We start from the raw sequence: 25,048 nt of genomic DNA on the forward strand, positions 1-25,048 counted from the left end.
GCCTGTCTATTGATGCAGAGCAAACCTCGGTGTGGAAAATTCTTCAAGGGTGTAGTTAATGTGGCAACGATTTATTATATGAATTAAAAAAAGCCAATAAGCCATCTTTTGCGTTTGACTACTGATTGCTGCCGTAGTATCTTTCTTAATTCTATTAAGCAGTCTATCTGACTGTCGGATATATATTTTTTTACTAGTCGTCTTTGGTATTATACAAGACCATGTGTATAAGCTTGTTATCTAACATTTGATAACTACATGAAACATTCTTATTTGATTAGAAAAGAGGATCACGTCCTTTCTTCGGTGTTGAGACAGTTATTCAAGATACGAACATATCATTATTCTAATTGTTATTACTCATTATAAAATAGTAGCAAAGAGTGAAAACGGAAGCACTCACTGGAAAAAGAACATCCCCGTCTCATTCATATCCACAAGAAAAAAATGAGACGCATTGATAGTTTCAAGAAATACTACGAATAAAAATGAATGTATGAAATGCGTGATACGCTAATATTAAAACTTTTATGTTAGCATATAGAAATATTTGATATAATATGCGTTAGAACAATTCAAACGACTGTTCGTGTTAATGGACGTGTTAACGTGAGCAATTATTTGAGAACAGTGTTTGTTTATGCGCTGTACAAATGTGTGGCGTTTTACAGTTATATATGTAACAAATATACTACATATTTTACCTGCTACGTGGAATTTTTGTACATGTAACTACTGTAACTAGGTATATGATTCAATGCGTTTCCCTTTTCTCTTCACTTTCTTTCTGTGCCTTTAGACTTAAAATGAATTGTATAAAATACGCTGATTGATCATATTTACTAGAATAAACATATTTTGTGTTTGTGGATCTAGTCTTTGTCAGCAGGTGCCTAATATTATTTTGAGATAGGAAAACAAAACATGTTATCCAATACTTATATTTTCCCCATCCAAAAGGCAAAGGTTATAATAAAACTTACTAAAAATAAACTGTTAACATTTCCAGATACTAATCGGCATAACACTGATGGTGTGGGTGGTGCAGAAAGCGCGCAAGGAGCTCACGATAGCCATCATGGCGGCGGAGCTCGGGCGGGAGACGATATCCACCTCCAGCAGTTCCTCCATCAGCTAGCCAACACCCAGGGCTTCCACCGACGTGGACAGCGTATCCGAGGAACGGTCCAGCTAGGACTCGACCCACCCCGACTTCCGACCACGGTCAGAAGCCGTAGAGACCTACGTGTGAGGGTGAATATGTGATATTAAAATTAAAAATGCCATGTTACCTCCAAGAGGATTATTGTTGGGAATGTAATGTTGTTACCTATTACTTATAGTGTAAGTATGGCTAATGAATCTCGCTCAGTAAGTACTGACTGACTTGTATCATACGACGCTTGACACGCTTCATAATACACGTGTATTCTTTAATATTAACATCATAATGGAGCGTTTGGATGCGATTGTACTCTGTATTTGGACGTCGCGGTGATGTCAGAAATTGCAGCTCGTTTCAGTTAGTTTTGCCGATGATTGACAAGTACAAGACGACTAAAAAAGAAGCCTCTTTTTAACCAAGTATAACAATAGCACAGGTAAATCTTTTTGACATGTAAATTTTGACTATTGCTTAACCATGAATCGTGGCAAACAATATTTTAAAACATTTCGTCGTCAGATCCAATATTTTCATGGACCTAATGAAGGTACATGGGGACATTAAAATAGCATTGACTGACATACATATGCGCTTACCTGTGTCTTATGAAATACATAAATAGACTTAAGGTAATATACCTACAAAATATTAGTATTTTCCTCGTCAGGTTCAAAACAATTAAATTAATTTTGCCTATACTCAGGTCAGGTCATGATCAAAAGAATCACACGAATGTGACAATGTGTAAGTGCGAGCGAGAGACTCCGATAAAATGACATGACTTAGTTCGCACGTTTGAAATGGCCCGAGTTTAATATGGGTCGTACTTTCGTTGCGTGCACGAAAAAGGAATAAGCAGTCTTTCGTAGGCTTAAAGTATTATGTGGATTTAATTTACTTATGTTATCTTTGCACTGACTGCCGATAGCATTACTTTATATATGAATAGATAGCATTACACTAAGCGTAATTATATGACGCCAATAATAAAAAAACTTCCTATTCAGGATGACATTTTATATCGATATTGAAAAACAAGCTGGACTTGGAGACAATAACTATCTATTTAGTTAAATTAGTTACATTTTATTATATTTTTCAATGACTATCTCCATGGCGCAGTGGTTAAGGTTGCCACGCCGCCATTGCGTAGGGAGGTCGTAGATTCGATTTCCACAAGAACAATTATTTAAGCTATCAACAAATAGTTGTTTCGGTCCTGGTTGTACTTTGTGTCCGTTGTTTGTATGATTGCGAAAGTCTCCGCGATACACGAGCGATTCTTAATGCGGGAGTTGTCTGGTATAAGAAATAGAAATTTCTAAAATTATATGCATTTAAAAAAAGCGACCACATAAAAGTTGAATCATGATAAACTATTGTAAAACAAAACTAGCCGCTAGAATTATTTTTGTATTTTAAAATAGTTGCCAATCTGGCAACCCTATAACGCAAAAAAACGTTTTTTTTTAATACATGGCGCTTGGAGTGAATCCAATAATGTCTCCTAGTATTTAGTAAGGTGACGGAAAATGGGACGGATCAAATTGAACGTGTCTACTTACTTTATATTTAAAAATACATGAAATGAATAAATAAATAAATGTAGCCCATTAATGTCCCACTGCTGGGCCTCCTCCCGTAATGAGGGAAGGGTTAGGCCTTGACTCCACCACGCTGTCCAAGTGCGAGTTGGGGACTTAGCATAACTTCAAGATGTGTTCTAAAGTTCTCTCAGGCACGTTGCATCGCGATGTTTTCATAAATGATATTAAAATCTTCAAAGAGATTTCATTATGTAGTATTTTTTGGAAAATAAAGCGGTTTTGGTTCCTAATTCAATGATATAAAAAATGTCTAGTTCCTATGAAAATTTTAAGTTGGAATTTTGTTTGATGGATTCATAAGTCACGAATATTGTACTATGAAATTATTAAATTATGATAACAATAATTCATATAACAAATACAATTTGCGTTGAGTTACTTTTTAAACTTTCACTAAAGTACAATCGCAACCAAACGTTTTATAGAAATAAAAAATCACCAAGAAAAAATGCTCAAAGCCATGAAAATTATAATATTCTTAATCACAGTGATATTGACCGTGTGTAATAGTTTGTACAAATAGTAAAACTGCTTTAAAACAAAAGGGCCACAAATAAAAAAAAATCCAAATTAATTTTATTATAGAAATTGACATTTTATCAGATATATTTTTAAAAGACTCCCCATTCATTTCGCAATAAAATACCTAAGCCTTTTTTGTAAACCCGGTAAAATGTAGATTGTCCTTATTTATGCAAAATGGAACCACACGATATTTTTCTATTTTTTACTTGCTAGCGGGAGAGTTATATAAAAGTGGTCTTAAACCTAATACAAAAAACGTACTACACGATTTTCGCTTCAGAAATAGAGTTTACGAAACACAGAACAGAACCAACTGCAACAACAAAATCTTTGATATCTCAAAAGTACGTATTTGCTGTGTTGTTTCTTTTTGCATAAATACGGTCAATTTTTATACCGAAAGGGGGTTTTCAATACTTTTAATTTGTGGTCCTTTTTTGTTTTAAAGCAACAAAATATTGACAATCTGTCTTATAATATGAAGCACGAAGGCCAGCCATCTTCGCTCGACAGAACCAAATAGCTTAAGCTAGATGCACATTTGATAATAAACTCTACGCTGTTGTGAATAGAGTCAGATTTTGAACACTCGAGTAAATCGCTAGCTAAACGGAGATAAGTGGAGATTGTTTCAGTGAATGGCAATGATAGGAACCTTGTATGCAAGTTATAAACAGGTTCTGATAAGATTCTTAGAGAACTTATTAAAGATACAAATTATTCTAGATTTATTTCTTCTGAAATGTTAAGTGTAATGATTAAAGTGAAGATAAAATTATCTTAGATTTATTTTGCACATTAGTTATTTTCAAAAGCGAGCCAACGGTCAAAATGGTAACCTACCGATCTTTGGCGCGACAAATAAGATTGGCGGATAGTAACTTGACTGTTGAGTTGACCAATGACCATATCCCAAAAATTACGAATCTGGTAACTTTTTTATTTAATTTATTGACTTGATCATTGATTTTTCGTTGCCAGATAACTTTATTCGAGAAACATTTTTGACGTATTTGACAGATCAAAATTATTTATTGATGATCAGTAACTATTGATTGACAAATGATGAGACAAAAAGATGTCTCCACTTATCTCTTCTCTCTCTCTCTCTCTCTCTTCTACAATAGCTTAAGGATAAACAATGATAATGTATGAAATGTACATAGACGGTAGATTTTCCAATCAGGATATGATACAGATGTAGACAAAAATTATTTTTCAACAATTTATTCAGCAAAGTAAAAAATACTTTTCGGAATTTGTATTGGTAGTGTTTAGTATTAAAATTGTTGCCAAATTTTATCACAAACAAACGATTTTAGCATTTTATTTTCGATTAAAATAGTCTTTTGTAATTTCCTCGCAAAATATATTCTAAATAATTCTTCCGTGTAAATTCTAGGTAAGGTATTTCAAGTGTAAAATGTATTTTAATCCTGCGATTACCTTGCGAACCAATTTGCATATAGAGTGAACGTAGCATTTTATATATGGTGTTTTATTCTTTTGAAAGTAGTTCACGACCAAATAGGCGTTTAGTTAACAAGGAAAAAATGCATTTAAACGCATGCACAAAGTTTTTACTTCGACCATCACACTCGTGGATCTAATGCCGTGACTTGCGTGCCTGTATTTTACGATATAACAATTTACATTATTTATTTCACTTTATTATATTCTATTTTAGTGTACACGAATTATGTTTAAAACTCTTTTCTATTTATTTTTGTTACGAACAACACTGCCATTTATTTTTTTTGATATGGTAATCGCAGTTTGAATTTAGAACGAAGCTAAACTCTTTTGTTTGTGAGGTTACGCATTCTTTTGATGCCAATGCAATGTATTATTAAAAAATGAAAAGTATTTGGCATTTATTCTTATGAAATGGAGACTAAATACCGTCGCGAATAGCGATTATTTATTGAGGATATGTAGCTAATTAGTATGTAATATGTACATATGTGAGGTACATAGTCAGTAGCGTGGGTATTTTATATAATTTTTAACGCTAAGAAACTGTTCGTATAAGGAGCGGTTCATATCTGATGGAACATACGTCGCGTATCGGTCGCGTATCGCCAGAACAGAAATGTATAGAAAAACACTCGACCGTTCACACTCAAGCGACCATACGTGGGTACGAAGCCCTTACTAATTAAACTACGCCCGACGTATTTTCCGTCTGATGTGAACCGACCCTAAGCTTAAAGTTAGCTGCTGACTGCGGCATAGTTTAAAAGACAGTGAAAAAAAGCTCACAGTTAGCAAACTCACTATAAGCTTAATACGAACTCTATGTAATAACTTCAATGTTGCTTTTAAGGATTGTGTTCACGTTTCCCTCAAAACAGTTATAAATATTTATTCATTAATGTTTAATTGAAACTTGAGATTGTACGTGCAATATTATGAGATAATGATCTCTGACTAACGAATAAACTAACTTGATGTATGATTGTGAAGGCTTATCACGATACTATAGAGTTAAGACATTTATATAACATCATACGGTGACGTCACTTAACTTTAGAGAAATGATACAATACTTTTAAATTCCTCTTATGATGCGTATAGATTTACGCAATTTAGTTATTGATAGAGTGCGTTCAGACGTGTTGAGCATTAATTATTCACTTTGCCTCATCTATGTATTTCACAAACTATCAAAGTAAATAAATCCGTGCATGACTTGTAGCGTCAGTAACGTGCATGTCTACGCACGTATACGTTGTTCTTTGATAAGGCAGCTTAATTATGCGCCTAATTCAGAAATGTCCCTTAATATTAAACTACTATCATGCTTTTTATATCACTTCGACGTGTATCAATTATTTTGAGCATCTTTAAAAATTTCATTATTTTTCTACATTCGTATATCTAGATGGATTGGATTATGATTGATTTAAAAACTACAGAACCGTTTCAAATTGTGAAAGATGTTTACTACTATATGTTGGTGTTAGGGAATACTTATTTTGATTACTCTGATTTTGCCACTGGCAACATTAAATAGTGACGTCACTGTATTTTTGTACTCTATGGTATCGATAAAGTAATAGGCCTAAGGATTGTTCTTAGTGGTTACACACTAGGCAGCTGTGAAATAAATGTGATTTAAAACATTATTACTTTGTGTACTATTGCTTTTTATGTAAAAACACCTGTTAATGTCTACAAATGTTTACGACAAATTGTTATATTGTACCCGAATCTTGAGATAATAATAAAATGTTAACCATCAATAGAAGTGAACTGAATTCTTTCGAAAGTGAAGCTGGAAGTGAGCTGGCTGTTTTGTTAAGTCTTTTACATAGTTAAAGATATGAATGAAATGACTTAGACCTATAAAGGACTGACATTGGCTAGTCAAAAAGCACGAATTATCCTATAGTCCACGAATTATCATATAGGCTTCTTCTCTTGGCTACTTTTTTGTAGAGTACACGAAAATATAGATTATGTTTTGGATAAATCGTGCATGCCAAGGCATTTTTTTTTTAAATTATTATATTGACATGTTTGTTTTATTACAACATCACGATTTGTCGTAGACGTTTATGGATACTATTTTTTTATTAAGAATAATAAAATATTTGCATAATAAGTATGCATAAAATGTATATTTAAAATGCCCATAAAATTTTCTTCCTTCACAACATAAAGACTGATTTTCGTTTGTATTTCTGTTTGCGATCACAGAATTACGATGAACGTTTTTAGTGAAACTTTAGGCAAAATATAAACTGATATTTTAAATTCAAAAATACTATTGTAAATAATTATGTTTATTAGAAATCGTTATATTATAATATTTTTTAGAATTATTTTACTTAATTATTTGGGCCAATTTTTGTATTGTTTAAAATTTACTTCTAAATTGTTTTTTTTATTGCAAACGATCAGTGATTATGTGTTTATACTATCATTACAACGATTAGTGCCATTTGATCTTTTGTTTTTATTACCTATCTTGTATATAACTGTTTGTTTATATACTAAAGTCCAGTTTCAACACTTCCGGATAAGTATTGGTTAACATAAGTAGATATGTGACAGATTTTTCATACGTTTGCTGTCACTCTATTTGTGAAATATCTTATTCGACACTATTTAGCACGAGTTTAATACCCGATGCATTATAATATTATGTAACTTTATTCGTCAGATAAGCTACCTGCAACTTATCTGTAGGTTTGAAACTGGCTCAGTGTCTCAATGTTACCAATAAACTTACAATTTCGTCCAATGACAATAGACAAATACTTTTTACTTCCCAATATGAGAATACTTGGTTATTTGTGATTGCGTATATTAGTATAGTTCTGTATTTATTATTCGCTTGCGTCACATAAGAGAGAATGGGTCATAATTTTCCCGTTTCTGCAACATTTCTTGTTGCTACTCCGTTCCTAGTGGTCGCAGCGTAATGTTATATAGCCTATAGCCTTCCTCAGTAAATAGGGTATCCAACATTAAATATTGTTTCAATTCGCACCATTATTTCCTGAGATTAGCGCGTTGAAACAAACTCTGCAATTTTGTAATATGAAAATGAATATGCGAACACAAATAACTAAGTAAGATGGCTTATTACCGACAGGATTGAAGTCGAATGCAATTGAATTAGTTTCTAGCGAATGTCAAATAGTAGGTATTCTTAATATTATCCTGAACCTAACCTAATTGCTTTCGAATTCAACGCTGTTGAGAGTAGGCCACAAGATCTCACTATTATAAAGTACCTGTTTCACTATCAATAAAAACTATTGTAAATAGAAAAAATATCGTATTAGTCGTGAAAAGGCGCCATTTTTATTTCAAAAGTTTATAAAAAAACAACGCTCCAATAGAAAATATAAATTGCTACATTCTTTACATTGTTGGTATTCGTATTTGAACTGTGCCAAATTGTTTTTTAATTATTTATTTTGGCTAAAAATTATTGTAGTCGTTTCTGTAATTATATTTTAATCCATTGAAATATTATATTTTGTAATCCCTACCTTGCGTTTTCCAGAGGACGCAGTTTTATTTTTATTATGTGTAGTGGGGGTCTGTAGAAGCTTAAGCAATTTTGTGGGGTCGCCACCTTTGACCCCGGCGGGCCTTGACCCCCCTTTTCCAAGATGGCGGCCGGGGGATAAGGGTCCCGACTACACAGACTTAAAATTCCATTGACTTACTCTTCAACATATAAAAAAAACTTGCGTCCTCTAAAAATGCAACCCTTAATGTAACTTTTCAATGGACTATTTGTATTAGCCAGAATATTTAATGGATTCCAATGTTACGTTGTGTGTTTGAGACCTACGTGGAACGTTATGTACCGAGTGAAACTAACGAATATTTCCATTAACTATTAGTATTAGACTTCCCTATTTAATGTATTAAATATTTCGCATGCTATTGGATCAAAAAAATAGAAAAAAAAAACACGACCACAGACCTATAATGTGCGATTAATATGTACTAGTATATAACGCATAAGTTTTGATCCAATTTCGTGCATCTATTTCCTTCTTCAAGACATTTTGTATACTTTATTAAAATCTTTATAATGGTGTGATGCTTAAATCTATACATATGCTCAGAATCTTTAAATTATTTCACTATTTTTATAATAAAAAACTTAATATTATAGTCTAAATAATGCATTTATTGTTAACGAATTTATTTTGTGTTATTTTATTAATAAATCCCACTGTTATTATTTTTAATACTTGTTGTAAAGTACGTAGCGAAACACTTCGATATTGTACAATATGGAATGGTAAAAAAGGAGCCTTATAATAGATGTAATAAAACAATCTCTATTAAACTACCGTTTTATTTGCCTTTATTTCAGTACTCTTTTTTACGACGCGAAGTCGAGAAGCTCTACCGATTTAGGTACTGTCACTGTGCTTACCAGCATTTGAACACTATGTTATGCTACTGTAAAAGTGTGAACCTGCAGCCGCGCAGTAGTGATGAGTAGAGGTGACTGCAAAGTCGCGAAGTCTCGGGTTCGATTCCCGAATAATATTAAGTACTTACCCATAGCAGGCATGATAGTGTGTAGGTATGTAGAAAAGTTAATAATAAAATACTATATTTTTTAGTCACTGTGTATTACTTTCTCTGTTTACCTTTTTCGGCAATTTAAATACTTCGGTAGAAGTAATTTTGATTCAAATTCCGATTGAGAAACGTTAGTGGTGCGATATAAGCCACTGTGCTTATAAAGAGAAGAAGCTTGACACGTTGCATTATGTATGGCGGTCAGAATAAAGTGAAGCAAGTGGTTAACTATGGCCCTTAAGTAGATTAAAGTCAATATTAGATTACCTCTTCCTCTTATTCCGTTTCGACCTTTGGCTTGCCTCATTAGCTCATTAGCTTGAATGATGTGTGTATAATCGCATAAAGGGCTCTTTGTCGATTGTACTTAACTACTTATGTTCCGTGTGCGATGTGCTCATAAACTGCACAACACGGTTCTGCGTTTAAAAGATCTTAACTCATTTTTTTTTATTTTAATATTTAGATATTTTATTACTGATTAAAAATAAATTGAAAACTGGGTACAATATAAATTAATCATAGAAAGATAAAAAAATTATGACTGTCAAAGTCACAGATTTCTACACGAAACATTTAATAACAGCGAGGTTTCTGAACGTCTACATCAACTGTCATTTTTCATTATCATGGCGGAGGACGAAGATGGTGTTTCGAATAAGAAGTCGCCTCAAAATTCGAATAACGGAGGACCCTCCCAGGAAAATGAACAAAATGCTGCAAAACCAGACTTAGGAATCGAAGAGGCAAAGTACAATAGCAATGAAAATGGTGACACGACGCCCACTGAGGCGAAATGTTCTTCTTCCAGTGAGTTTACGAAGTTGTTTTTTGTCCTAAATATAAAGGCATTCCTCGTTGACTGTTCGTTTTTCTTGCAGAGTCTACAGGGGCGACGCGGAAAGATGATAATCCGTTTTCGTTTCGGCATTTCTTGAAGAGGGATCTGTCGTTGCCGGGCAATTCGACGTACGAAAACACAGGAGCCCGTCCGAAAGTGTACGCGAACACGGTGCAGCACTCGCCGACCAAGATCGACGTGCACGCTGACTCGCGGCGGGACAAGTCTCGCGCCAGCGACTCCCAAGCCAAAGAGAAGACTAGCGAGGGCAGCAGCCATCGTATAAGTGACAACACATCCTCAAGTAGTTCCGTAGAAATACCTTTTAGTGTAGTGGATAACTCTGAATCTAAGCATAACTTTTACACGGACAGTAATGACGTGCCGTTTTATCACAGACCGAATCTGGCGTCGGAGCCTCTGGGCATGCCCTCGTTGCCGGATTTTGTGCAAGACCACATATTAGTTGAGCAGGCATATTTGAACTTTAACGGGCCAATATCGGTTGATTTGGATAACTTACCAGACTTTACATTTAATACTAGTTTCAATGCGGGTTCGTCGTCTTCCTTGGGTAGGAGGAATAACAGTAATTATGGTGGTAGAGGTTATGATTATGAAGCATATATGGGAGCGGCGTCTACATCAAATGAGTCTGGACAGGGCAGTGGGATTCCGCTGGACTTGCCGGCGGGGGCCGAGGCGGCTGGACCAGTGCCTTTGGATCTGCCCCCTCACCTGAACTTGGACTTAACGGAGTCTGTGAACCCGGCTGACAGGAGGAATATGTCGCCAAGGAGTACCTTTCCATTGGATTTGCCGCCTAATGCTGGTGAGTTTATTTACATTACCTTATAAAGCATTTAAATAATAGTTAATTTGTGTGCTTGCCCAATGCTGTTAGTTTAAGATACCTCAAGTCAGTATTAAGTTACACCATACCACAACAACTATTGCCATATTACAAGTACAATATACAGCTATAATTATCTTTGTCTGTTCTTAAAGCTAATTGGACTTAATTAACAACAAACAAACACTCAATTGGTTCAAATTCTGAGTGAAAAATTGGTGACAATTAATTTATTAGACATCAGTACAAGTCTTACGTACTGTGCTATAATACTGGGTGGTCTAACAAACTCATATGCTTTTATAAAAGTTCACTATTATTTGTCTTAGACTGCCTATAAATTGAAGTTTTCATACTCATATGACACTTATGAAACACATAAGTGAGTGTGAGGTTTCTGAAAATGATGCCCAAGATAGAGCAAAGGGAAAGAGAAAGATTTTAAAAGCTTACCCCACTACCATATGAGATTTAAAGCATGTAAGAAAGAGAGAGAGATATGTGTGTGATCTGCCCAATTTAATATCTTATTTATTTATTTAGGGAAAAACAAACAGTTACACTAACATTGTTATAAAGTAATACAAATAGGTACTTCTTATATGTGAAACCAATAACGTTTTCCACGTATTATACATAATTATTCGTCTATATTATATTAATTGTCTATAAATTATCTTAGTCTACATTCATTCTCTCTACACAACCAAGTTGAGAGCATCCCTTCAATCCTTGTCACTAATCTTTTATACCAACAATCTCTTATTACATTATCCCTCAATCTGTGATCCGATGTCAAGAGCATTCAATAGAGATAAATCACAATCTAGAATGTATTAACCCCCATAGCTTAAAATAGTCAACTAATACATAAAAAGTCCCACAATAAAAGTACAATACAGATGTATAACCCAGTTCATGAATTATTAAGATCAACCACTATTGTTACTACTTATCAATTATTCATATTATTTTATACCTTTGTGCCGGTGGCAATGAAAGTTTCTTTGTATGAACAACAATAGGGATCTATGTTGTAGCTAGATTTTTTATAGGCTGTTTGTTAATTTTATGGCTAGTGTCAGGTTAAACTGTCTTTGGATGTGTCAATCCTGCTTATATTATATTATATAGATACATACATAAAATCATGCCTTTTTTCCATAGGGGTAGGCAGAGACCAAAGAATAAAATATTATAAATGCGAAAGTAACTGTCTGTCCCTTCTTTACGCCTAAACTACTAATACGATGAAATTTAGTATGACTATAATTTTAAACCCAAACTCTCCTGAAAGGACGTTGGATGTTTTTTACCCCAATAAATCTTTATGAGAGTCAAAGATAATTTTCAATTTTCTTTTTGGACAGAGTTAATTTTTTTATGTATTAATATAAGTACTGCATATCACCCTTTCATTATGAATTCAGAAAAACACGGTTATTTTGCGATTACAAATAGAAATTTAACTTGTTTTAATTACTTATTTGTATGTACACAGGCAAACATGTACAGTTCTAACTATGCACATATTATTGTCAAAAATTCCATTGATTTGGTTGCAAAATGTATGCAAGAATTTTCACGTAAACAAATGTAAATTTTAGACGCAAAAACGTACAACAGTACTAGCTTCTGCCCGCAACTTTGTACGCGTGAAAAGGTTTCCCTGGGTAAAAACTATCCTATATGTTAATCAAAGTTTTATGCTATCAGTGTACTAGTCTGACAACCAGTCTTAACGATAGGTATCGTGTTATATACCAGGCAACTGGGCTGTGTAGGGCCAATAGTCAGTCGCTCCACGCAAAATACTGGTATTCAGCTGCATCCGATGACACTGGAAGCCGATTCCAACATAGTTGGAAGAAAGGCTAGGCTGATTAAAGATATCAGTGTACAAAATGTTATTAAGCCCAGTAGTTTTTTCGTGGAAGAGTATCATACCTACACTCCACACTTACAAACATTCGCATTTTCATATTAGTACTATTTAGTTTCGGAGAAAGTTGTAGTACACACGTATTTTTTATTTTAACATTTAAATCAATGAATTAGCACATAATACTGGTATTTACACATGTCATTTTATATTAACGTTGTTCAATGTCAAACGATAAATTAAAACGTTGATGTAACGTTCACGGTTGTTCAACGTGTTAGATGAAATAAAGAAAGTTGTGACGTAGTACGCCCTTTGATTATTGTCGTAGTTTTAGCCAATTTCGTGGAACTGTAATAGCGAAATGTTGTGGGTGTGTACAAGTGCGAGGCTTTAAAAAAACACAACTTTCACACTAAGCCTTGTGTCGCGAAAACTTTTACAAACATAAAATTTTATTTATTACACATTGAAGAGTTCCGTACGAGACTCGAACCCTGGACGTAGTAGTAGACGTGATTAATAGAGACTATACAGCGCGATATCACCTAATACGATCTGTTATCATATCCTTGTTGCTTGAATTCCCTAAATCCCTCCTTATATTATAAATGTGAAAGTCACGCTGTCTGTCTGTTTGTTTGTCTCTTCTTCATGCACCGCTGAACCGATTCGGATAAAATTTTGTTTAAAACCCGATTGAAGACAGAAAGCCAGGAACGTTGAAACAAGCCACTCAACTATAATCAAAGCGGACGGGAGCGGGCAACAGTAAACAATAAATACCTACTTAAATTAAAAGTAATACCGTGAGAATAAAATCCCCCTTTAAACGACATCATCAAACACCCTAATAACTAAGTAATTTTAAATTTAACACATCAATCACACCTTACCTTTTTTTGTTCCCACTTTCTATGGGAGACCACAGGCGATAGATCGTGACGTATATAATGACGTCACACTACATATGGTGTTACTGAATGTGTTTGTCGTCCTAATTATGTAGCTGTTTATTGAGAAAGGAAATGGGTTGACTAGGAAGGGAGCGGAAGATGAAATGTATTTAATATGAGATGATTTCTCGTGAGAATATGAACTATTAAACTTTTGTTTTGACTCGAATAAACCGGGTTGACTACCAGTTCAATCAGCTACTCCTTATGAAATGTCTTCTTCTTCTTATCGTATGGTTAGAGTAGTCGACCTAGTATCAAAGTTGTTCAAGCCGCCCGAAGTCATTTGACGTGGTGACCGACTTTTCACGTGCCCTCCGAAACACGGAGACGCCCAGTTTAAATACCACTATGCGGTCACCCATCTATGGAATCATCGCGCCAAGGTTTGCTTAACCTACAGATCGTTTACCGACCGGAGAGCACAAATGGCTATGGGCGCCTCTATGAAATATCAATTACACAATTTAGTAATACGGTACAGGACCTGAAGCCCTAGTTAGTTCGTACATTGACTATTTAAAGTCAATATTCCTTCATCTTTTGTAAAATCTTCAACTATTACTCTTTCAGGGGCGGAGTCGATGTGTCTACCAGACTTTCTACCAGTGCACCCTGGTCGAACGTCTCCCGAGCCTGAGCACCAAGACGAACAGCTACAGCAGATCATGGCTGAGCTGGAGAGGACCAGGTTGGTGCAATAACAACTTAGTGTAGAGGCAATAAGGCGTAGTTTTGTAGTTAGTTGTATTAACACTATTTTCAGTTTTAATACTACTATTTGTTTGCCATCGACACGCTAAGAAGAAAAAGTTAGTAGTATTTTGGGAAAGTAAAACTTGTTGGTTTACCGGGTCCGTTGTGGATTTCAAGGTTCCATCTAAACCCAAAATTAAATGGTGTTAATATAGGTCAGTTACTGTCACTTAAATTAGTGAAGTATTTTTTCCTTTTTTAAAACGACACCTTCTGCATTAAGAATAATTGCTCTTATGTCGCGGGGTCAACCGACACATAGTACAACCAGACCCGAAATAGTTATACGTGGATCGCACAAATAATTGTTCCATGTGGGAATCGAACCCACGACCTACGCAATGGTAGCGGCGTGGCGACCGAAACCACTGCGCTACGGAAGCAGTCAAATTATTGTCAGTAGGTAGAAATAACGAGATTAGCTTGTAAATTGTTGTTTGTATCATACTCCCCAATCTATATGTGAGCATAATAATTTGATTAATATTTAATCTAGCCTCATTCGCATAACTACAGTTCGTACTGCATTGAGCGACGTGACGCGGCATAGTCATTAGTAATTAATTATATTGATCTGTCTACATTATGGCCAGTCAATAAGTAGCTATAGATGACGTATCCATAGCGGTAATAACAGGTCACTAACCTCACGCTTACCTATTTAGATTTATAACGTGTGCTATATACGTAAAAGTTATGAATCAAGCAAGCTTCGCCTAAGTAAAGAACAAACGACTAATAATATAATAAGTTTAGTTTTGTAGTAATATTTGTTACTTTAAATTTAAGTTACCGGTAGGTCTAATTAATTACTTATTGTGTCAATGCCTGGAAACGGTATTTCTAGCGTTAGGCGACAACCTAGTGTGAAAGTTGTCCAAGCCGCCCGAACGGCCTTTGATATGGCTTAACAACTGTTATCTTAGTTTACGACGTTTTACCTGCCCATCAAAGTACGAAGACGCCCAGCTCAAATACCACTAAGCGGTCACCCATCCATAGAATAGTCGCGCTAATAATTACTTAATTCACAAATCTTTTACCGACTAAGGAGTGCAACTAGCTATGGGCGCCTCTTCTCTTTTTGTAAGGAAATTTGTAAAATACAATCGGAAGAAAGGCTAGGCTAAACGAGATTAGGATGATAACACGTTACGTCAAATCAACAATGTAATGAATAGTGACCATCAATTTGACGTACACTTGTTGTCAACTGAGATACGTAAATACGCATTTCGTTTTACCGACAGCAATATCGGGTATTATTATACTGCGTAGTAATTAATTATTAATTAGTTATGACCTTTTTATAATGAGTATTGTGATTCATTTGATTGGCGGCAGGACGTCTGCTGCAATTTGCATTATGCATGTTACTACGAAAGGAAAATGTGATTAGAAATATAATTACTTAGCTATTTCCAGTGTAAAGTATTTTTAAGTATTTATAGGTACTAGAAGTAATTTAAATAAGAATGTAAATGTGTTAAAAAATACGTAAACAAGTTATGAATTTTGATGTGTCAATAGACGTCATTTAAAAAATGTTGACGATGATTATGTTATTTTTTATTTATTTTGATTATTTCTTTTACTTTTTGGTGGTATGATCGATACCGTTAATATGACATTTCGGTGTTCTTACACTTTAATCATCTGCAATAAAGGAATTCTTCAAAGTTATAGAAGTTTCAATAACCGTGATTTTTATTTTTTTACTCCCTTAGGTATTCGTTCACATAGTTACATATTAGGGAATGCAATCCCGACTCGAGATCGTCAACTCGAGATCCCTCGCGATCAGAAATATCAATCCCGCGGGATCCCGAGATTTTCGGGATCCCGTCTAGTTAGTAAAAATAATACAATTCGAACGGCTTGTTTAATGTAATATGTGTGTGATAGTGTGGTGAATGCAATAAATTATTATTTGAAAGAAAATAAAAGATTTTTTTTGAATATTACTAACAACGTAACATAATTAACAGGTGTAATAACATGAACATAATCAAAAAAGTAGGTGTAGCTCCAGGAGATCAAAATAAAAAGTAATCACATGGCATTTTGAAAGTAGCCTCTTAAAATACAAAGTGTATCAATAGTACGAGCTTCTAATCGGCATCTTAAGTCTATTGCAATGTAGCCAACTGCTGAAAATGCCCTCTCCGACAATCCCGAACGGGATCTCGTCATATTATGCTTCGGGATTGATCCCGAAAAAATACACGGGATCTCGCGAGATCGGGATCCCGCGAGATCGGGATTGCATTCACTATTACATATACAATAATCTTTATTTGCTTACAAGCCTCATATAAAAACCCTTTTTTCACTTCGAAAAGACATCAATGCCCAATATTTAGAAACTTAATTTTATATTTATCTATTCCCCAGGTCGGAGCTATTCACGGAGCGTTCCCGCCGCTCCCGCGTGGAGGAGGAGTTGTCGTCGACCCGCGCGGCGCTGCTGAGCCTGCGCGCGGCGCGGGACTGCGACGTGGCGGCGGCGGCGCGGGCGCGGCGGCGGGCCGATACTGAGTTCGTGGGCGCGCTGGACGCCGCCGCCAGCAGGGCTGAGAGCAGCCTGGCTGATGCCGCGGTACGTGATGCTTGTTTATACGTACTTTTATTCCAATATGTTCCCTAAAATATTTGTAGAGCCACTCCTGATTAGTTGCGCTCACCGGCCGATAAATGATCAGACAGTTAAGCAACCTTAGCGCAGACATTCTGTAAATCTGTATCTCAAATACCACAATATGGTCAGCATTGTTTTTATTAAGCACCCTCCGTAGCACGTAAAAAGGTCGGTCCAGATAATTATTAATTAAAACCTACTTTGGGCAACTTAAACAATATTGACACATTGACATTTTTTCATTGACACTATTCGACCATTATCCATGCGACGATTGAACGAAACAAATTTTTGGGTTGCCACTATAATTTAAAAGTATTTTAGAGAAATATACGTTTAAGTCAACAACGGATATTTCTCTACTAAGTAACTATACTTTACTATTATACATTATTGTATGCTACTGATTGATATTTTCAGACGCGAGCGACAGAGGCTGAATCAACGATAGCAAAATTGAAGAATCAAATTAAAAAATTAAGGGTAACTATTAGTTTATATAATTAAAAGTCATACATTATAAACCTAAAATTGTGATAAAAAGGATAAAGATTAATAAATTAATGGCCTCCATTACGTCGGAAAATCGTCGGTCCGATTCCCACACGGAACAAATATTTATGCGATCCACAAATCAGTTTTTCGGGTCTAGTTGTATTTTGTGTCTGTTGTTAGTATGTTTGAAAAAAAACCTGCGACACAAGAGCAGTTCTTAGTGCGAGAGTTGTCTCTAAGAAAAAATACAATTTAACAACAAGTCTTTCCAACATTCCGCACTCAGTCTTTAGATAAGCTAAAACTGTAATAACCCGTTACTATGTATATCCAGGAGGAGTTATCGGCATCTCAGGAGGAGGTCCGTTCCCTCCGCAGCGTGCAGGGCTCGGCCGCCGCCGGACTGCGCCGAGCCACCAGTGTCGCAGAGACATCACTCAGGTAACACACACTATATAATAATATTAGTAATGTACTTAGTTTATCATGCCTGTTATATCTAGAGGTGTGGGTACAGGTGTGTGGAAACGATATACTATGGTCGGGCCATTTCAAATATGCGAACTAAGTCATGTCATTTTATCGGAGTCTCTCGCTCGCACTTACACATTGTCACATTCAATTTATTCTTTGAATAAGACGTAGTTCACACGTTTATAACGGCCCGATTATAGTACTATACTTAGTTTATCACGCCTGTTAAACCCGAAGGAGTAGTCAAAAACGTGTGAAAGTCTGTGATTTGCCGTTAATACTGCAAGTCTTATGTCGTAAGGGGCGAGCCGAACTCCAGGCTCCTATTGAAAAAATATGCTAATATAGTTAGAAAATGACCCGATAATCAAACCCAAGTCCTCAGAATCGGTAGACCTTTCAGACCAAAAAAGTCAAACAAAGCTTTTTTTAATGTCCCATACTTCATAAGGGGCCTTTGCTGCCCTTGGGAGGTTAGCAGTGGGACACATAAATATTTAAAACTATATATTTCTTACATTTATTGAAGGCATGCAAAGTCCCGAACCCGCACTTGGCCAGCGTGGTGAACTCCAGGCCTAACCCCTCCCTCATTAAGGGAGGAGACCCCTGCCCAGCAGTATTTTATTATAATTTATTAAATATTTGTTATTTCCAGAGAGCTGCTAGCAGGTCTAGACCAGCTGAAGTCGCTGAGCACATCGCTGGACCAGACATGATCCACCCCCTCTCCCCCCGCCTCCCCCCACTACCGCGCCCCCCGCGCCCCGCGCTCTATTCCGTAGGGAACCTGTACTAATACGTATTATGAGTTATAAGTCGTTCAACAAGTCTTTATACATGTTTATTTATAATTACTAACTAAGTTTAGACTACGATAAATACGACTAATAAAAAGGATTAAAGCGAATGTGAATTTTACATTGAATTACTTAATGTTTCGGCACAACAGGCTTACTCCCGACAGTGTCAATTCAATTGGTTCAAACAATAGTCAAATCGTACTTTTAAATTTGGTTTAAATTGAAAATAATCTACATCAAACAATCCTATTAGTATCACTTTAAACCAGTATTCAATGCACATGATTGAACGCTGGTTTATAGTCACAATCAATCATGCGCTTATATGAAATTTAAAACTACGATTTGACATTTGTTCGAACCGATTAAATTTGATTTTTGACTCGATACTGTCTGGAGTAAGTCAGCTGGGTACACTAGCTATCTAAAAAAAATTACGCTTTTAAAATGAATTTCAGTATATACTCTCAGTGTACCATGTATAGTGTCGTAGTCTAAATTTAACTACTACCTTACAAACGTAAGCTTAGAAGCGAGTGTTTTGTCTCTTTCACTCACACAAAGTTTCAAAAGCGATTGAAAGGGACAAAAATATATAGCTTACTAGGCAGTTATGGTTTAGGTATTACCAATATATAGGCCGGTCCCAATAATATAACTGAAGTAAGGCATACCTATCTAGAGATAACTGATAGTTTTAACTATAGTAGGACCTTATCGTAGATATGTTATTGGTTCCGCCCGTTTGAAGGATAAAAAGGTTGGTTTATTTTAAATTATAACGTCTTTCGGCCAAAAATCTCTTCCATAAATAAAATAATTTTACAAAATGGTGTAATGTTTTAACTATTCTAATTCTCGCTTTATTGATGTATTATTTCGCTGACGCTATCGATCTATTGTCATGATTGTCGATCGATGTTCTTATAAAGAAATTATAGTTCGTGCCAGTTAAATTTGTGTGTCTAAATATAGCTACACGCTGTTGCATAGTAAGCAAAATAAACGTTCATAATGTTATAATAACGGTTTTTAAACGCGATTGAAAATTAAAGGTTACGATAACTTGTTTTTTTTTTACTAATGTATCGATCGGAATGCATCGACCGTTGTCCAAGCGTTGTCTCCTTGTGGCTGCAGTTGTCGATGCAATTCCATTCAAACGTTGGGTATACAAACAAGGTATCCTAACCTTTAATTTTCAATCGCGTTTAAGAACCGTTACATTATAATATTATGTGTACAAGTCGCGAGAGTTTAAAATAGTTAACAATGAATGTAGACAAAGTTTGCGGGCGATGATCGTAACGATGGCGGCATCTTTTCGTTCAAGCAACTTGTAGCTATATTCAGACATAAAAAAGCGAATTATAAATTTGCATATAATGTATATGTGTTACTTTAAAAGCCCGAACTGTGGTAAATCCTAAGATTTACCAATTAAATGGTGGTAAAAGTTCGAAATAAAAGAACGTTCAGACTTTCACTTTTTTGGTAAATCTTAGGTTTTACCGGAAAATCTTATTACCACAGTTCGGGCTTTTACAGTAACATATGTACTATTTATCAATAAGTTATTTATAATTTCGATACTATCGGTCGACTGTATCTGTCAAAATTATTTTTCTATAAATGTCTGTATAAAGCTCTCTCGGAATATAGCGTACATCGACATACAATGGTCATCGAATACAAAATGTATAGTATTATACAATTTCCATGTCTGTTAAGTTATTTATATAGTTAATGTTGTTTTGTGCACTGTATAATAAACATTTTTTATACTGAAACTTTAGCGTTTTCAACTTGCGTCAAAGAATTTAAAATAACATCTTTAATGGTTATAATAGTCGAGTGGCTTAAGCATATGCCACCTTTTTGTATGGTCGGGGATGCAAACTATGCAACACTGATACTAACAAACTATCGAGTCTTGTACACATATACTAAGATGCACAAAGGGTTTTATCTGCGGTCAATGTTGTCAGCCATGACCATGGTAATAGCAATTCGATCGAAACGTTAGAACGTAATTAAGATATTGCGACGTTTAAAATATTCACCGTATATAGGACTCGTGCAACATGTGAAAATTAGTATTAAACGAAGGGACTTTTCGAATATGTTTTCGTAAGCATTCGAAATAATTATCATACTTTTACAGTCGATGCAAATAAATGAGAGTTCTTAATAACAGTTTTAGAAGCAGTGCAGTCTCCAACCCATTCTTCAGCGTGATGGATTCGAGCCTTTCATATTTTAGTAGAAAATACGTGCCGAAACTGACATTGAGAAAGGAGCTGTATCGAAGTAACGGAAATATACTATTGGTGCAAGTTGAAAATGCTTATTTCAGTGCCTACCAATGTCATTAGTGTTTCAGAATAAGGAGCCTGACCGCGTCTAGGAATTCCAGCCTTAAGCGTTTCTTTACCTACGTAAGCGCGGTCCTGTATGACAAGATGTATGGATGTGAATGAGGCAAGGGAAGTTTGTTAGGATCGTGACTAGTGGCGTTCTTTGGTCTCTGCTTACCCGTATGGGAAGAAGGTATTATTATATGTGTGTATCCAGTACAAATTGTGTTTAAACGAAGTTTTATTTCACTAAACGCGGTTAGGATTCATCTTGTATATTGTTCATCGAAATATTTAAATAATATAAAAACAACGTAAATATGAATGGAATAAGGAATGTTCAGAATATGTGTTCGGTCGATTATTGAAGGTAAGAGTGATAAGAGGTGTCCAAATAAGATTTATTCAAGAAATAATGGATATGTAGGCGTATGTGATACTTTGGCCGTTCAAAAATAACCAACGGGCGTATTTAGAATGCAGTTTTACAAACAAAAGAATAAGAAAAACAGTTACCTGACGAATGGAAAATTTTCAGATTCTGTTCATACGTTTGCTACAACATTGTCTTTCAGATAAGTTATCTGTCATGTTTATGTTAGCTTAAACGCTATTGATGTACATATATTAAACATGGAACGCGAAAGTTTAATTAGCAGTCGTGAAATTGGCAATTAGAATTGTCACTTAAATTGTGCTAATCATAAAGTAAATGTATGAGAACGACGGAGATCTACCCAATAAGATATCTGAAACTTAACTAAAGGTTGTAATGTGTTACTTTTTAAATAATGATTCTAATTGCGACCGTTGGTTATCAAAATATCGTGATTTTATTTCGTAAAACACTATTGTTTTTTCTGGATTCGCCTGATTTTAGAGGCAGAGAGAAGGGATGTTAAGTTCAAATTGATAATATGAGACAGGAATTAACGCGACATTGTATTACTTTCATTTCGAGTTGAAAATGTATCTTCGAACAAACCAAAAAAATAATTGAAAGTTAAATGCATCATCGTCCGCCTAGCCTTTTTGTTCCAACTATGTTGGAGTCGGCTTCCAGTCTCACCGGATGCGGAAGTAGTTAAGTTAAATTAAAAAGCTTAAAAATGCATTTTTACATTAATTCTTGTCTCGTACACTTTATTATGCAACACGAAACTCAAAAAATGTTATTATACGTCATTCGGCTAAGATATGTGGTATTTTATATTAAAATATGCTTTTATATGTTCTTGAGCGAAATGTAAATATATTAAACCTATTTCAAACAATGGCGATAAAAGCTTCACGTTTTACACTTTATGTACTTCCTATATTGTTTTACGGCTTGAGAATAAAATGTTTTTACGCAAAATTGTATTTATGAATAAGAAAATAATTGTAATGTAAATTATGCCAATATTGTTAACGATAGGACGCATTTATGGTTCGATTACAACTGTAACACTATTATAAACTTTGGAGGCATCTAAATTATCTTTTGGCTGTGCTTTAAATGTATAACATTTTATCTGAAAAACTTACTAACGGTTAACTAACTCGATATCATCTGAAAATCCACATTTTCCTGGCATACCTACTTTTGATTTACATTATTGTCAAAAAGTCAAAAGGAAACCGTATTACTTTAGAAAGTTATGCAATATTAATACGCGATAAATGATTACTTGACACACTTATTTTGTTTTTATGCTTTACACGCTAATTAACTATGCCTGCGATCATAAATGCGTTCTACCTAATTAATAAGTGCGAGTTATCGCCTCGTTCGTACATACATGTATAAAATAACATTTTCAAATGCATTATTTTGCTACGAAATTAACTCTATCGAATACTGTTAGAATGTAGTTATGCGTAAACGAAAAATTTTCTCAAAAAAAATCTCTTTGTAAATACGAACAAAAACATATATTTTTGTGTGCCATTGAGGCTGTATTCGTTTAGAACAAACTGCTTGATATCAATATAAATGTTCTTCCTGCCATTATCAAATGATTTCATATCTTAATATTATTATAAATAAATGTATCTGTTTCTTTTGTCGGACATTAGGCTTGCTACACACATATTCGGTTCGGCATTAACCGATTAATGCATAACCTAACCCTGACTCATTTGGAACAAGCCAAAACAAGTGAGTCGAGTTGGTTCTGTTGTTAGGTAATTTTCCCGAACCGAACATCACATCAACAATCCAGTATGTGGGTAGCAAGCCTTACGCGATAAATACCGCGCTAATTTTAATTGGACTCTTCACTAATCAGATTCATATTATATGTGAGTAAAAGTACCTTTTCATACTTTCGAAAATTGATGGAAAATTGATTTCATGTAAGTGTATAAGCGTATACGTGTGTGCACGTAAGTACAAAAACGCACTCGCTGTGCACGTAACCGAAGAGTTCAATCAAAATCAGTAAGGTAACTTGAAAATTGACACGTCACTCAAATATAAGTGCCGAAACTTAACAATTGAAACAACATTACTTAAATTCTGAGTAACGTCTCAATATTTAACTTAAAGTTTAAAGTGTCGCGATCTTAATACCAAAAGTCCGATATATATAAATTATTTGTGCTTGTTCGAATGTCTGTACATAACTGTGATTCGTATAAACGTATTATGTTTTAGTGAACGCTTAGCGTTTCTCAAACTGTTTAATATTATCGTGTAAAAAGTATTGATGTCACTTATTTCAGGACTTTTGTGAGTCTTAGAACATGGACTCGAGAAACAGCCGCCTGTTACGTAGAGATAATGCTAATTATATGGTCCCTCACGCCTTCTGTAAATTAGAATATTTAGTTCACTTATGTCCAGTTTCTAAGGCATATTTAGCGGTAGTTTATGTATTCAAACCGTTTTTTTTATATGAACTTAAACGCTATTGAACAGATAAACTACCGCTAAATGTACCTCAGAAACCAGGGTTAGAGCTTCTTCATATCTTTAAGCGATTAACCATCTCAGAAATGTATCTCTTGTTTGAATGTCATGTTAAGAGTATCTGTTCAGTTATAATTAAAAACATATTTATCCGGTTTTAGTAACAATCGCGGATGTCCGTCAAATCTTGAGTCTTTTCTGCATGATTATGATCATGTCATTCAAAACGTAATGCCGTAGCCTGCATTGTAAATTACATTGCGTGTTTTATTCCTTCAAAGTATCTTCCCTTATTTAATTGTAAAGTCTTGGTTACAATATTATTGTATGTAGCAACAACTACATGAAACTTTGTCGAAGGCGTTAGAGGAACCAAAATGGCGACTGTTTTAACTCGAGTTTTTAACCGAAATGTAAATAAAAAACAAATCAAGGCGTATGCTAATAATATCAGCTATAACAGCTTAGCACTTTCGTAAAGGGAACATTGTGAGGGCTTCGGCGAGGGAGGTGCAGCCCCTGTAGGATAGTACTGTGATGGGTGGCCGGATGGTGTGCGGCCCACTTTGTTACTTCGGGATTGTTTTAGTATTTTAATAACTTAAATAACAGTAGTATTTAGGTTGAAGTAATCTTTACTTTTGGTATAATTTATTGGGAATGTATTGTATCTTCGCTATTGGATATTAAAATATGTTTCTTAGTTAAATATTACGTATAATTTACTCATTTTGACAGTA

The 25,048-nt window shown here is 34.9% G+C and overlaps 2 protein-coding genes across 2 annotated transcripts in view; both read left to right on the plus strand.

The window, feature by feature from the left end:
• Window positions 1–8,969, plus strand: part of LOC142978183 (transmembrane protein 64) — a 43,205-nt gene extending 34,236 nt beyond the window's left edge. The window contains exon 3 of the mRNA XM_076122513.1: window positions 1,010–8,969. Coding sequence (XP_075978628.1) covers window positions 1,010–1,138 — 129 coding nt within the window. The 3' untranslated portion in view covers window positions 1,139–8,969. The remainder of the gene's footprint in view (window positions 1–1,009) is intronic.
• A 1,014-nt stretch (window positions 8,970–9,983) lies between these two features.
• Window positions 9,984–24,057, plus strand: l(3)04053 (lethal (3) 04053). Its single transcript, XM_076122537.1, has 7 exons — window positions 9,984–10,170; window positions 10,242–11,033; window positions 14,466–14,583; window positions 17,043–17,247; window positions 17,707–17,769; window positions 18,116–18,222; window positions 18,914–24,057. Exons 1-7 carry the CDS (start codon window positions 9,990–9,992, stop codon window positions 18,972–18,974), a joined length of 1,527 nt encoding a protein of 508 aa, XP_075978652.1. The 5' UTR covers window positions 9,984–9,989; the 3' UTR covers window positions 18,975–24,057.
• Window positions 24,058–25,048: the final 991 nt, after the last annotated feature.

The sequence above is a fragment of the Anticarsia gemmatalis genome, chromosome 14 (assembly GCF_050436995.1).
Source record: "Anticarsia gemmatalis isolate Benzon Research Colony breed Stoneville strain chromosome 14, ilAntGemm2 primary, whole genome shotgun sequence".
Taxonomy (NCBI): Eukaryota; Metazoa; Arthropoda; class Insecta; order Lepidoptera; family Erebidae; genus Anticarsia; species Anticarsia gemmatalis.